Source organism: Eutrema salsugineum, unplaced genomic scaffold (assembly GCF_000478725.1).
Source record: "Eutrema salsugineum unplaced genomic scaffold, Eutsalg1_0 scaffold_18, whole genome shotgun sequence".
NCBI classification, from domain to species: domain Eukaryota; kingdom Viridiplantae; phylum Streptophyta; class Magnoliopsida; order Brassicales; family Brassicaceae; genus Eutrema; species Eutrema salsugineum.
The window spans coordinates 1,200,259-1,214,584 of NW_006256846.1; the positions used below are offsets into that span (position 1 = coordinate 1,200,259).

General features: G+C 44.9%; 2 protein-coding genes across 2 annotated transcripts; both read left to right on the forward strand.

Moving 5' to 3' along the window:
- Positions 1–549: 549 nt before the first annotated feature.
- LOC112087331 lies at positions 550–4,642 on the forward strand. The gene is made up of 5 exons (XM_024157347.1): positions 550–1,929; positions 1,990–2,196; positions 2,337–2,497; positions 2,656–2,735; positions 4,317–4,642. The coding sequence occupies exons 1-5, from the start codon at positions 550–552 to the stop codon at positions 4,640–4,642; spliced, it is 2,154 nt and encodes a 717-aa protein (XP_024013115.1).
- On the forward strand, positions 3,782–8,107 carry LOC112087332. The gene is made up of 3 exons (XM_024157348.1): positions 3,782–3,895; positions 4,317–6,195; positions 7,985–8,107. The coding sequence occupies exons 2-3, from the start codon at positions 5,302–5,304 to the stop codon at positions 8,105–8,107; spliced, it is 1,017 nt and encodes a 338-aa protein (XP_024013116.1). The 5' UTR covers positions 3,782–3,895; positions 4,317–5,301.
- Positions 8,108–14,326: the final 6,219 nt, after the last annotated feature.

A 14,326-nucleotide genomic window follows, 5' to 3' on the forward strand; every position in this document is an offset into this window, starting at 1 on the left:
GAGTAAAGTGCATTGTTGAATGAATTAAGAAAGTTTACGAGAGTAATTGGTTATTCCCTTGCTGATATAAGAGGAATCTCTCCTGATGTCTGTACCCACAGAATACACCTAAAGGACCAATCCATGTCCTATATTGAGCACCAGAGGAGGCTTAACCCCAACCTCAAAAAGGTGGTTAAGAAGGAGATACTCAAGCTGCTTAAGGCAGGGATTATTTATCCAGTCTCTGACTCAAGATGGGTGTCTCATGTCCATGTGGTGCCCAAAAAGGGTGGTATTACCGTGGTCAAGAATGATAGGAATGAACTCATTTCAACCAGAACTGTAACTGGTCATCGCATATGCATAGACTATAGGAAGCTAAATGCAGCCTCAAGAAAGGATCACTTTTCCTTACCATTCATTGATCAGATGTTAGAGACGTTAGCTAATCATCCCTATTCTTGTTTTTTTGATGGGTACTTTGGATTCTTTCAGATACCAATAGACCCCAAAGATTAAGAGAAAATAACATTTACTTGTCCATATGGCACATATGCATAATGGAGAATGCCCTTCGGCTTCTGTAATGCAACAGCTACCTTTCAAAGGTGCATGATGCATATTTTCTCTGATCTAATAGAGGAGAAGGTTGAGGTATTCATGGATGACTTCTCAGTCTATGGATCCTCATTCTCTTCATGTTTGTCAAATCTTTCTCAAGTCTTAATAAGATGTGACGAAAGAAGCCTTGTTCTGAATTGGGAAAAGTGCCACTTCATGGTACAAGAAGGGATAATGCTTGGACACAAGGTATCAGAGGCAGGCATTGAGGTGTACAAATCAAAGGTTGAGGTGATGGTCAACTTAGAGGCTCCAAACACAGTGAAAGGGATCAGAAGCTTCTTGGGTCATGCAGGGTTCTATAGGAGATTCATCAAGGATTTCTATAAGATTGCAAGGTCATTGACTAGGTTGCTGTGTAAAGATGTGGAGTTTCAGTTTGATGGTGAGTGTGAAGAAGCTTTTAAGAGGATCAAGGAAGCTCTCATCAGTGCTCCTATAGTCCAAGCCCCATATTGGACTTTGCCTTTTGAAGTAATGACTGATGCATCAGACTATACTGTGGGAGCTGTCTTGGGGCAAAAGAAGGATAAGAAGCTGCATGTCATATACTATGCAAGCAGGACTTTGGATTCAGCTCAGGAAAAGTATGCTACTACTGAAAATGAAATGTTTGCCTTACTATTTGCCTTTGATAAATTCAAAAGCTATTTGGTTGGCTCAAAGGTTGTAGTCTACACAGATCTTGCAGCTCTTAGGTACCTAATGACCAAGAAAGATGCCAAGCCAAGGCTTTTGAGATGGGTGCTTCACCTACAAGAGTTTGACATGGAAGTCAAAGATAAGAAGGGCATAGAAAATGGTGCAGCTGATCACCTTTCAAGATTATGGGTGGATTCTGAAATCCCCTTGAATGACTCATTGCCTGAAGAGAAACTCATGGTGATCAAGTCTTATTGGGAGATTGAGCAATCTAAAACCATCAGAGAAAGGGGCTTACCTTGGTTTTTTTACATTGTTAACTATCTTTCTTGTGGTGTGGAGCCACCAGAGTTGAATGCTTACCAAAGAAAGAAAAATTTCAAGGATGTGAAAAGGTACCACTGGGATGAGCCATACTTGTATGTGCTCAACAAAGACCATTTGTATAGACGATGCTTGGTTGAGGAGGAAGTGCAACCAGTTCTACAAGAGTGCCACGGTTCAGCATATGGAGGGCATCTAAGAGCATTCAAGACTGTTGCTAAGGTACTCCAATCAGGGTTTTGGTGGTCATCCATGTTCAAAGATGCACAAAGTGTAGTTTCAAGCTATGTCCCTTGCCAAACACATGGCAACATCTCAAAAAGGAATGAAATGCCTCAGAACCCCTTCTTTGAAGTTGAGGTATTTGACTGTTAGGGCATTGAATTCATGTGGCCATTCATCTCTTCTCATGGGAATCAGTATATCCTAGAGGCTATGGACTATGTGTCCAAATGGGTAGAAGCCATTGCTTGTCCTACAAATGACTCTAAGGTTGTGTGCAAGCAGTTTAAAAGCATCATCTTCCCAAGATTTGACATACCAAAAGTAGTCATAAGTGCTGGTGGTAGTCATTTCATAAACAAGACCTTGGAGGGGCTGCTTAGAAAGCATGGAGTCAAGCATAAAGTTGCTAGCTCTTACCACCCACAAACAAGTGGCTAAGTGAAAGTGTCCAACAGGCAAATCAAAGCTATTTTAGAGAGGACTGTAAGCTCCTCAAGAAAAGATTGGAGCAAAAAGCTTGATGATGCACTTTGGGCATATAGAACAGCCTTCAAGACCCCATAGGTACTTCACCTTTAAATCTACTTTATGGGAAGAGCTGCCACTTACCTGTAGAGCTAGAGTACAAGGCTCTATGGGCTGTTAAACTGCTAAATTCTGACATCAAGACTGCCAAGAGAAGAGGCTTCTCCAGCTACATGAGGTAGAAGACATCAGACTTGATGCTTATGAGAGTGCAAGAATCTACAAAGAAATGACCAAGACTTTACGTGATCAGAAAATTTTGAAGAGAGAGTTCAAAGAAGGTGACTTGGTCCTCCTATTCAACTCAATGTTTAAGCTTTTTCCTGTGAAACTTAGGTCAAGGTGGTCAGGTCCATTCAAGGTTCTTCAATTGAGAAGTTATGGTGCTTTGGTGCTTGAAGGAAAAGATGGCAAAGGTTTAATTGTTAATGGGCAAAGGGTCAAGCACTACTTGGTATCAGAAAAAGAAAGAGGAAGCTTCATCTGTTCCTCTTTATGACCCAACCTCTTCTTCAGAAAGGATGAAAAGTTAAACTTAGTGACATTAAACAAAGTGCTCTTGGGAGACACCCCAAGCTTAACCTTGTAAATATTTTTTTTTTGATTTATGTTTTTGGAATGCTTTGGCCTCAGGTTTTAGAAGGTGTTCTAGCTGAGTAACTTGAAGGAACAGGTACCAAAAGGAGTCTAAAAGGGATGGCCTGATGTTTTAAAGAAACACAGCTCATATCCTTGGTGTAAACACCTCGGTATGGCCTAAACTGAGGCTATTTTGCGAATGAAAAGGGCAGGACCTCGCGTTCACCCCACGCCCTAAGTTACACCGAGGCCACCTGTTGTTTGTGCCAGTGACTATGTGTGGAGAGACCCCTCGGTGTGAACCCCTCGGTATCTCCTACACCGAGGTGGTTTTTGAGAAAGAAAAAGGCTAAACCTCGTGTTGATACCCCGATAGCTTCTACATCAAGACCGTGATGCTTTGAACTCCATGATTCAAGTGTTAAACCCACAAACAGGTACCCCTCGGTGTGATGCTCTCGGGGTGGAGCATACCCAGGGGCTTGTGAAAGTGAATGAACAAAAATGTCACTTGGGAAACTTGGGTCCAAAGAGAGGGTTTTAAGGTCAAAGTGCTGAGTTCTGATGTTAGCAACTGGTGTGAGCCCTCCGGGTGGATCACACCGAGGCCCATGGTCACAAAACCATAAAATTGCACTGAGTTTGTACACACCTCGCCTTGACTCACACCGAGGTCTCCATGCTCTACACACGGTAAAAAGAGAATTCAAACACAAGGGTCAACGGTCTTGGGTAAAAAGTCAAGTCTGGAGTCTTTGGAAATGTTGACCAGTCAACACAGATCCAGAAAACAGCTGTACCAGACTAACTCCCCTTTCCAGACCCCATTTTCAGCCATAAACCCGAGTTTGCTCTCTTTTCCCTTCTCTGCACATAGAAAGACCATAACTCTCTCATTTCTCACTCAAACTTAGTGATTCAAAGTTCATTGAGCTCGTGTTGAAGTTGTCTATCCTGCATTCTCATCGCATTTATCTCGAATCCTGTGTATCTCAAGGTATTTTGTCCGAAAGAACTCACCTTTTTCCATGTTCGTTAATGGCGATATTGAGTTTGCTCTGTGTAGAATCGATTCTTTTAGGTTGTTAGATGCCTTGGGAACAATTTTAGAAATTCTAACAGGATAGACAACACAGGAAAAACTGGTTCTTGCATTGAAATTCACCTGTTCTTGAGTTTTAAAAATTCTTGAGAAATGGCACCTTAAAATCGATTTTAATGGCAAGATGGTTTCTTGGTTGAGTTGATTGCTTTACATAGTGTTTAGCATTGTTAAAAATAATTTCTTGATCATTCTTGGCTTGAGAAATCATTGTGCCATGAATTTTTGAGAGAACTATGTTCTTGAAATTTCACATGAACATGTTTTTGGTGGATTTTACTTGGTGCTCATTCTGTGTTTGAGAAGTCTCTTGCAGATGACAGAAATAACAGCTGCCTTGGCCCAAAAGAAGGAGGTTCAGAAGAAGGAGAACAAGGGTACAGTAAGGCCTCAGAAAAGCCTGGTAGAACAAGCAAGACCAACAAAAAGGTCACCAAGAAAAGTGATGGTGAGCCGGCTGCAAAGAGGGAAAAGAACACTGAGCTTGCCCTTGTTGTTGTACCTGATCCAAAAGGCAAGGGAAATCAAGTGGCTATAGCTTCTGATGACGAAAACACAGAAAGTGATGCTGAGAGAGAGCTAACTCTTGAACCGGCTCCTAAAGGTGCTCAAGAAGCCAAGAAGAAAGACAAAAAAGGCTGAGAAGCAAGAACAGTGTCTGCTCACTGTGGAGGAATACATGCATCAATTCAACAAGGCAAAAGTGGCTCAAGGAAGATTTCCTGATGAGGAGTTGTTGAGCAAGCTGTGGATTGTTGAGGATGTAAAGCTCATTTTTCAGAATATGGGTATGGAAGCATTCTTTGAGATGAGAGAGGTGGTTCATGATGGTATCACACAGCAGTTCCTTGCTTCCCTAGAGGTGTAAATCTATGGGAAGAGATACCCAAAGAGACCTCAAGGAAAAGGATTTGGTCACATGGAGTTTATGATCAATGGAGTGGAGTACTATGAAGTGGGGTTTAGAGAGGTTGATGAGATCTTTGGTTTCACTAAAGGTGGAAGTTATTATGAGAATTTTGGGTACCCAAAGAAGGAGATTGAAGCTTTATGGGACACTATTGCATTTGGGGCTTATGTAGGAGGAAAGAGCAAGACCAGCAGGATTAAGAATCCGGCGATCAGATATGAAAACAGAGTTTTGGCGTGCATGTTCTTCACCACCTACAACCCTGGAGTGATTCACTTGCATGAGATGGAGCTTTTAGGGTTTAAAACCATTCATCACCCACGCCAAGAACAAGAATGAGTTTGATGATCCTTACCAAATCCCCTCTCTTGGCGCCTTCTTGTCAATTCAAATGCTTGTGTACAGAGAGAATGTGTGGTGTGACAGGAGAAAGAGAGGGCTTAGGAGACTGCAAAATGGATGGCTTGTGACGAAGATCCTGAGGGCAAAAGGATTTGAGTTTTCTGAGACTAAAGCTAAGCCACAGCTGATTGATGAAGGATATCTAAGCAAAAGTGTTTCCTTTGAGGAAAAAGTTGACAACAGCTGGGCTTACAACTTCAAGCTACTTCAGGAAGAGAATGTGCAAGTCCTCTTGCCCAACAGAGCGATCAGTTCACTCCAAGAGAGATGTAATGTCTCTTTCATCCTCCTTAAGGACCAGATCTATAACCCATCAAGGGATCCTCCACTTCTCAAGTGCAAAAAGGAAGAGAAAGATGAATCAAGTAAGCTCCATGATGAGCCTCCAGCTGCTGAGTCTGATGGTGATGAAACCCAAGTTCCACCGAGAAGAATGGGTGAAAACCGATACCACTTTGACCCATATGTTTGGGGTTCACCTGATTATCACACACGCAAGATCAACAGCAGAGTTAATGGTCTTCAGCAGTGGTGTAAGTGGCAGGACAAGACAATCCACAAGCTTGTCAGGTGTGTGAGGCATCTTAAGAAGAAGGTCAAGAAGCTCACAGCACCTGCCTCACCAGAGAAGAACTCGGAAACATCTCGAGCACCGGTTCAAAGAGAAGATATAGGAGAGAGAGTTCCACAGCTTGTGCACCTGAGTTGCCACCTGGTAAAGAAGCTTGGATTGATCCAGCAACAGCCTTTCTCCCTGAGTCACCAGAAAGAAGCCCACCAATGGAGCCATCTCCATCATGTTCCACCTCCAACCCTTCATAATATGTGGGGTCTAACCTCAGTGATTAGTTACCACCTTCAAACCTTTGTATATATGCATGCAGTCTTTATCTTTCACTTTGAATTTTTCTTGTTTTGCTTTGCACTCCTCTCTCATATTTTTATAACGCAGGGACTGTGTTATTTAATTGTGGGGGAAGAGTTTTATGTTTGCTAATCATGCTTTCTTTGATCTTATATTCCATTTTGAGTCTTGAGTCTCATTCATTCATGCATTGGCATCTAAGTGCATAGAAAAACAAAAAAAAAAATAGTCAAATAATCTGAAAAATCTGAAAAATTGTCACAAAAAAATGTTCATTTAGTTGCATTCACATTTTTAGGATTAAGTCCAGTTGCATAATCATATAGGTTGCACCATTCCATAGGAGTAATGATAGATTTTTTCCTTGAGAGAACATCACTTTGAGAATTAAGTTCATGGCCCAAGTTGTTAGTTCTTTTATGCTTGCAAGACGTGAAACGATTTGGATCAGTGATATAAGTTTTGAATTGAACTCAGCTCTAGCAAGAGAAAACCTTAAACTTGATTTGGAAATATCTTGTGATGCATTGTTTGAATAAGTTTGTGGGTACTTCTGCATATTTGAGCTAGAAACCCATTTTTTACCACTCTTTTCCTTAGCTCAAATAGCTGATTCCACACTTTGGATCAGTTTCCACACCCTGAACCCAACCTTCCTTCAAGCCAAATGTTTGTGAGTGTTGAGAGGCCACCTTGGATCAATATTAGCAGAAAGTGTCAGGTTTAGAGCGACAAGTGTAAGCCTCATGGTGTTTAGTTCCATCATCAAGGAACTAAGAGGTTTTGGCAAGAATTAAGTGTGGGGGAATGGTCTGTTGGTGAGAGTTTAAAAGAGAGATGTGTGGAAAGTAGAGAGTGGTGAGAACTAGGGGATGGAAAAGAAAAGAAATCGGTTTTGAGGTTTGTTGTTCAAGAAAGAAAGCTCTTGTGTTTAAAAAGAAAAAGATCTAGCCTCTACATGAAAAAAGAAAAAAAAAAAGAAGCAAAAAAGGCTCAAGTGCTTAAACAGAAAAGAAGGGAGGCTAGATAGTGCAAGTAAGAAGAGCTAAGTGTAAATTTTGGACCCCAAAACTAGAGTGTGGAACTGAAAAGTGAATCCCCTAGTGAGAGAAAAATGAGTGAGAAGAGAGGTGTGAGACTCATGAGAGGGTGGAACAAGTGTGAGACTTTGGGTTAGAGGCATTTTAGGTAATGGGGGGTGAGATGAGTTCTTGCCCTTGTATGCATCAGTAGCTTTTTACCTTTAGCCTTCTGCCAAAGTTTGATCATTCAAAGAGAGATCCCTTTGCTGCATTGAACCCACTTAAGCATTGATGATATCATTTTAGTCTCATAACCTCACCCTTAGCCAAACTTTGCTTGTTTGAACATGCATCACTTGATTCACGTGGTAAAGAGCCTAATGAATGTTTAAGAGCTGAGGAATAAGAAAGCTTGTGGAGATAATTGTTGAGTTTGATGCATCAAAGTAAAGTCTTGCATTGCATTTTAGAATTAGCAATTTGGACCCTGAATTTGAATTATTTCTGTGGTTACTTCTCTCTTCCCATAGGAAATATGAACTCCCAAGCATTCAATCTCTCTCTCTCTCTCTCAATTGTTATTTTTGCTTGAGGAAAAGCAAAGGACAAGTGTGGGAGAGTTGATATGTTCATAAAATGCCTCATTTAGCTTGCATGTTTTAGTCCAAAGCATGCCTTATTTCATGCATTTTAGGTCTTTAGGTATTGCTTTAGGACTTAGGGGTTTGCATTAGGTCCAAGTGAATCTTTGCATTTTTGGAGTGTCTTTTAGGTGCTTTTGGAAGATACTTGGAGTGGATAGAGTGAACCAGGTGAAGAAATGGAGTTTAAAAGATCAAAGTGGTGAAAACCAAGATTCGGAGTCCATCGGCAAAACCATGCACCGCAGGAAGCAAAACACCGGCTAAAATCCTTACCGAGTGAACTTTTATCGGCCAAATGCTGTACCAGGTTGAGAGAGTATCGGCTAAAGTTTTATGAAGAGGAAGTTCAGTTTTATCTGCTAAAAAGCTTACAGGGGGAACAAACTCTCGGCCATTTTCCTTACCGCGGTACATGAGCCCTCGGCTAAAACCTGTTGTTCCGATGCGCGCCAAAGATCACTCGTCCGAGGAGCCTTGCCCTCCGATTCAGCTTCTGGGGTCTTCATGAAAGTTGGAGGGGATTGTTTCATGATTCCAGAACAGTTAAAATTATTGAATTCTGAGCTGAGAGTTATAGCCATCAAAAGACATGCCTGTCTCCCTTCGATTCCAGACTGATCCAATGTGCTTCAAAGATTACTCCGGACGATGCCATTCCAGACGATTCAAGATCTTCGAGTCTTATTTCTAGAACGCTTGAGACCACCCGATCTGGAGTTCTGAGATTGGAGATAACGCAATCGGAGAGAACACATGTGTACAAGCCTTTTGTGTGAGTCGAAACTCGCACAATCAAAATTTGTTAAGGAAAAAGAAGGATCTAAAGCTTCTAAGTGAAAATCTCAAGAACAAAGATCGAAAAGTAGTTTTATTGCTTAGGGTTTCTGTGATTGCGTGAAAGTTACATAATGAAAGAATTACATCGACTATTTATACTAAGTCTACAAACCGCCTAGCCGAGATTCTCGGAAATCTTCCTTTTCTTTTGTGTGGCTGACGACTCCGTTATCTCCTAGGGTAAAATCTCTTGGGCTCGTTCATCAGGCCTTTGCGACTATTTGGTTCCGCCCATTAGCAGTTTCAACCCTTCGGCTCGGCCCATTCTCTTTCTCTTTCGACCCAATCTACTTCTCATTTACGGGTGATTCCTTGGCTCAGGTACGCAGGAAACCTTCCGAACCAAGACCGGCTCGGTTCGGTTCTTCGACTTCCCTAGTTTGGCTCAGTCAAATCGAGCCTTTGATTTGGCTCGGTCTGGAATGGTATTTGGTTTGGCTTGGTTTACTGTGTTGGTTGCGTTATGGTTCGATCCTTCCTTCGGTAAATCGTAGAATTGGGCTTTCCGAAAACAAATTTCGACACTTAGTCTTTTTTAGGCAGTTAAACTCGTTTGGGTGAATACCGACCCCAACAGTTTGCCCCCCAGCTCGTCAGTTTCGTATACGAAGATGCCGAGTTGAAATTAGCGAAAACGAGGTTAACTACCGGATCACGCGATAAATCCCCTTGTCGAAATTTTTGGCTCGGCTCGGTTATTAGTTTTGTTTGTTCATTTTTTTTTTCTTGGCAGAGCCAAAAGAGCGCCTGGGGGACGTTAGACGAGCTGAGATGAGATGCGGGTTCTGCTTTTACCGAGCCGAGATTGATCGGCTCGATGCGATTCCATAGAATCGCCGAGTGAATCAATAAGGTGAATTGCCGAAGTGAATTGTTGAGCCGAAGCGAAAAGAGCTATACAACTAAAGTTGCCGAGCCGAGGTAGCGAAGAGCGCTGTCGCTCGAATTGCCGAGCCGAGGCATAGCGGAGATTGATGAAGCAAAAGTTGTCGACCTGACTTAACTTGCGGAAGCGAGGCGAGAGAGAGATTCGACTAATGCTACCAAGCTGATCGAATTCACCGAAGTGTTAGTGTGGCTCGGTGGGACTACTATCGTTGAATAATGTTGCAACTCGTTTTGCCGAGACTCCTTTTTTTTACGAATGCGCGAGCTGGCGGATTTTATCGAAAGGGAGATTGTTGGGGTCGGTTTCACCCCAATCAGATAAAACCATCTCGAAAATGACCAAGTACCGGAGAAAACCAATTAGGCAAGAAGGAACAGCTGCCCGCCAGATACGAAGCGAGCCAACCCACGAAACAAGTGGGCCGAGCCGTGCTCACCAAGACGAGTGGGCCAAGCCGTGGAAAAGGATAGATAGGCCGAGCCGTGAGAACAACGAAGAGTGGGCCGAACCGCGTATGAGAGAAGATGGGCTGAGCCGCACACCAGTGAAGATGGGCCGAGCCGTGCAAGAAGGAGAGTGGGCCGAGCCGTTACCTTTCGAGATGGGCCGAACCGAAGTCTTGAAGAAAGAAAGCCCATAAAAACCCTAGGCGATGCTTAGAGGTGGTGGCCGCATGAAGCGATAGGGAAATATTCCTAAAATCTCTCCAGAGATTCTCGGCTAAGCGGTTTAGAAAGTTAGTATAAATAGACAATGTATGCAATTCATTCGGTAACATTTCACAACTCGAGAGCAATAAGACCTAAACACTTTCACAGCAAACAAAACCTTCTTTCGATCTTACTGTTCTTGCGATTACCCTAGAAATTTCGGATCCCTTAGTTTTTCCTTACAAATTTTTGGTTGTGCGAGTTATAGCTCACACAATTTGGCGCCGGCCGTGGGGAATCGAAACTTTCTTACTCTAAAATCGACAAGACTTTAATATCTGAAGAACATGGCGAGCAACACCCCCGACGATAACAACAACAACAACAACAACGATAACGGCGCGGAAAAGGACGCTCTGGCATCAGGCACAACGACGGCGACGACCGAAACCGAAGAGGAGATGCGAAACATGATGGCTGCGTTGATGAAGAAGATCGACGAGCAGGACAAAAGAAACGAGACGATTACAGAGAGGCTCGACACAATGACGGCTGAGCGACGACACCCAACTTAGAGAGCCAAAATCTCCGATCCGATGGATGGAATACGGAGACGCTTCGATTTCTCAACACCTGCAGAGGCCTCAGGGAGCGGCGTAAGTAACCCCTTGGCTCCACCAATGTTTCGTCCCCTCGGCGAACAGACTACTGCGGCAACCCGAGTCAACATGACCGAGCCGCCTCCACTCCGTCGGAACTCAAGGCGACGAGCCGGCGAAGAGGAGAATAACGTGATCGACGTGGACGCCCAACAGACAATGAAACCACGAACTCGCAACAAAACGGCTCGGCTCGGCGAATAAGCCAAGAAGAGCTCACCTCGGCATTAAACGGCGTCCGGACTGATGAAATCACCGATCAGGCTCGCGGCGACAACCCGACTGAAGAAGAAGAAAACCTCCAATGGATCGAGCAGGCGGAGCGCGAAGACGAGCCGAGGAGAGAAGAGTGAGAGTGACCTCCCCAATCAAAGGGAATGACTCACGCACAAACCCTCGAAATCTAAGAACTGTGAGCCTCAATGGCTCGGACAGTAGCCGAGATACGCGCCATGAAGTATCAAGTGTATAACGCGACGAGTGCTGCGCCCAAGATCGATCGGATGCTTGAAGAAACCCAGAGAACACATTCACGGCGAGAATCACGGAGGCTAGGATTTCCGAGCCCGGAAAGGTGAGAATCCCGTTTTACGAAGGAACGACCGATCCGAAAGCACACATCACAGCGTTTCGGATAGCAATGGGACGAGCTTTCACAAAGAACGCTGCCAAACTGACCGAGCGGGAAGTAGATGTCGGATATTGCTTGCTCTTCGTGGAACATCTCAAGGGAGCCGCGCTCGAGTGGTTTTCGAGGCAGGAGCGCAATTCGATCGGCAGTTTCCAACAGCTCTCAGCCTTGTTCCTTAAACAATACTCGATGTTTATGGATAAGGGAACGTCTGATGTCAACCTGTGGACGCTATCCCAAGGACCGAACGAACCGCTTCGGGATTACATGGCGAGGTCCAAGGCGTTCGTATCCAAAATAGAAGGAATAAGCGACAAGGCTGCACTCGAAGCTCTGAAACGGTCTTTGTGGTACAAATCCGAATTCTGACGGGAAATGGCACTCAACACGCCACAAACGATTCAAGATGCCTTGCATCGGTCATCAGACTTCGTCGTAAACGAGGAAGAGATGAAGAATTTGGACGAGCAGTACGAAGCAACGAAAGCAGCAATCCGAAGCTTGATTTTGCCGCGCCCCTCGAGGAAAGGCAATCCACCAAACAACAAAACAACGCCAAGCTCGGACGAACCTAGAAGCGGAGGTGCCCACAACTACCAAGTAGGCACTGGACGCGGAAGAGGAGAGCCGCGCAACAACACTTGGGTAAGAAAGCCCACCAACTACGACGAAAAGGCATTCTGCGAGTATCACCAGACCTACGGGCATTCAACGGCACAATGCCAAACTCTAGGAGAAAAACTCGCAGCTAAGATGGCGGCGGGAGAGCTTTAGAAAGCGGTTAACCTCAAAGACTCTCGTCCCTAATAAACCAAAAGAAGGAGCCGAGCCGAGGGGCACGGCAGAACCCGCAAATCCTCCCCGACGAGGCGATAACACCAAGCGTGACAGGAGTGGCGAACCCGAAGAGCGACCCGAGCCGAGGCAAAGGATCAACATGATCATGGGTGGATCTCAATATTACCAAGACAAAGCTTATCAGCGCCGAGCTGAGCGAAGGAAAATTGGACAGAACCAACCGACCTCCCAAATACAGTGATCTCCTTCGCCGAGGAGGAAACGGCAGGAATCGACAGACCACACAACGATCCATTGGTGATCGAATTGACGATCAGGGATCACGATGTAGCGAGGGTGCTCATCGATAGTGGGAGCTCGGTAGACGTCATTTTCAGGGAAACGCTCAGAAGGATGGGAATCGATCTCTCCGAGGTGACAGCGATCCCCAAACCTCTAACCGGATTTTCAGGAGAAACAACGATGACTATGGGAACAATTAGGCTCCCTGTGGTAGCTGGCGGAGTTACTAGGATCGTCAAATTCTGCATCACTGATTACCCAGCAATCTACAATGTGATTATGGGAACTCCATGGATCAACGCGATGAGGGCGGTCCCTTCCACCTATCACCTCTGCCTCAGATTTCCGACTCCAGCAGGCATCAAAACGATCTGGGGAAATCAGAAGGAGTCGCGAATGTGCTGTCTAGCGGAGCACAAGCTGAGGAACCCTGTCACCGACGCACGAGCGGACATAGATCGCAAAAAGATGAAGATGGACCGAGAGTCTGCGAACGAGCTCTCGAAACTCTTATAGCAATTACAGATCGCGGAGAGCCGCAAAACGCGCGCCGAGCCGGTATGTGATGAAATGGATTCGGTGTGCATAGACGAAGCGCGTCCAGAACGATGCGTCGAAATTGGAGCAAAACTAGAAGAGCCTCTAAGAAGCAAACTTCTTTCCTTCCTCAAAGAGAACATCAACACTTTCGCCTGGACAGCGGAAGATATGCCGGGCATAAGCATCGACGTGACCTATCACGAGCTGAACGTGGACCCAACCTTCAAACCAAGCAAGCAAAAAAGAAGGAAGCTCGGACCCGAACGAGCCTAAGCGGTTAACGACGAAGTGGAGAGATTGCTCAAAGTAGGATCAATCGCCGAGGCCAAATATCCAGATTGGCTTGCGAATCCAGTGGTTGTGAAGAAGAAGAACGGCAAGTGGCGGGTCTGTGTAGATTTCACTGACCTCAACAAGGCGTGCCCAAAAGACAGCTTCCCTCTGCCGCACATCGACCAGCTCGTCGAAGGCACTGCGGGAAATAGGCTGTTAACATTTATGGATGCGTTCTCCGGCTACAACCAAATCCTGATGCATCCTAGTGATCGGGAAAAGACGGCATTTATAACTGATCGTGGGATATACTGCTACAAAGTCATGCCGTTCGGACTCAAGAACGCAGGGGCAACATATCAACGGCTCGTCAATAAAATGTTCGCGGATCAGCTCGGAAAAACCATGGAGGTATGCATCGACGATATGTTAGTCAAATCACTCGAAGAGAAAGAACATATCGCGCACCTACAAGAATGCTTCGAGCAATTGAACAAACACAACATGAAACTGAACCCGGCGAAGTGTAGATTTGCGGTCACCTCGGGGGAGTTTCTCGGCTATCTGGTAACTCACCGAGGCATTGAAGCGAATCCCAAACAGATCAAGGCATTAATCGAGATGCCCTCTCCAAGGACGAAGCGAGAAGTGCAAAGGCTTACAGGAAGGGTCACTGCGCTAAATAGGTTTATTTCCCGTTCCACCGACAAGTACCTGCCTTTCTACGACACCCTTCGGGGAAATAAGAAATTCGAGTGGGACGAGCGATGCGAAGCAGCTTTCCATAAATTGAAGAGTTATCTGGCAAGCCCGCCGATCCTGGCGAAACCAGTTGAAGGAGAGCCTCTCTTCCTCTACATCGTCGTATCTGCTATAGCTGTGAGTGGGGTGCTTATCAGAGAAGAACGGTCCGAGCAAAAACCT

Excerpts from the sequence above, each read along its gene's own strand:
- LOC112087331 (XM_024157347.1), top strand. The coding sequence starts at position 550 with ATGCCCTTCGGCTTCTGTAATGCAACAGCTACCTTTCAAAGGTGCATG. Across the intron at positions 2,197-2,336 it reads AGCATGGAGTCAAGCATAAA|AACAGCCTTCAAGACCCCAT; the intron begins GTTGCTAGCTCT and ends TTGGGCATATAG. Across the intron at positions 2,736-4,316 it reads TGAAGGAAAAGATGGCAAAG|ATGACAGAAATAACAGCTGC; the intron begins GTTTAATTGTTA and ends AGTCTCTTGCAG.
- LOC112087332 (XM_024157348.1), top strand. The coding sequence starts at position 5,302 with ATGCTTGTGTACAGAGAGAATGTGTGGTGTGACAGGAGAAAGAGAGGG. Across the intron at positions 6,196-7,984 it reads CCTTTGTATATATGCATGCA|ATACTTGGAGTGGATAGAGT; the intron begins GTCTTTATCTTT and ends TGCTTTTGGAAG.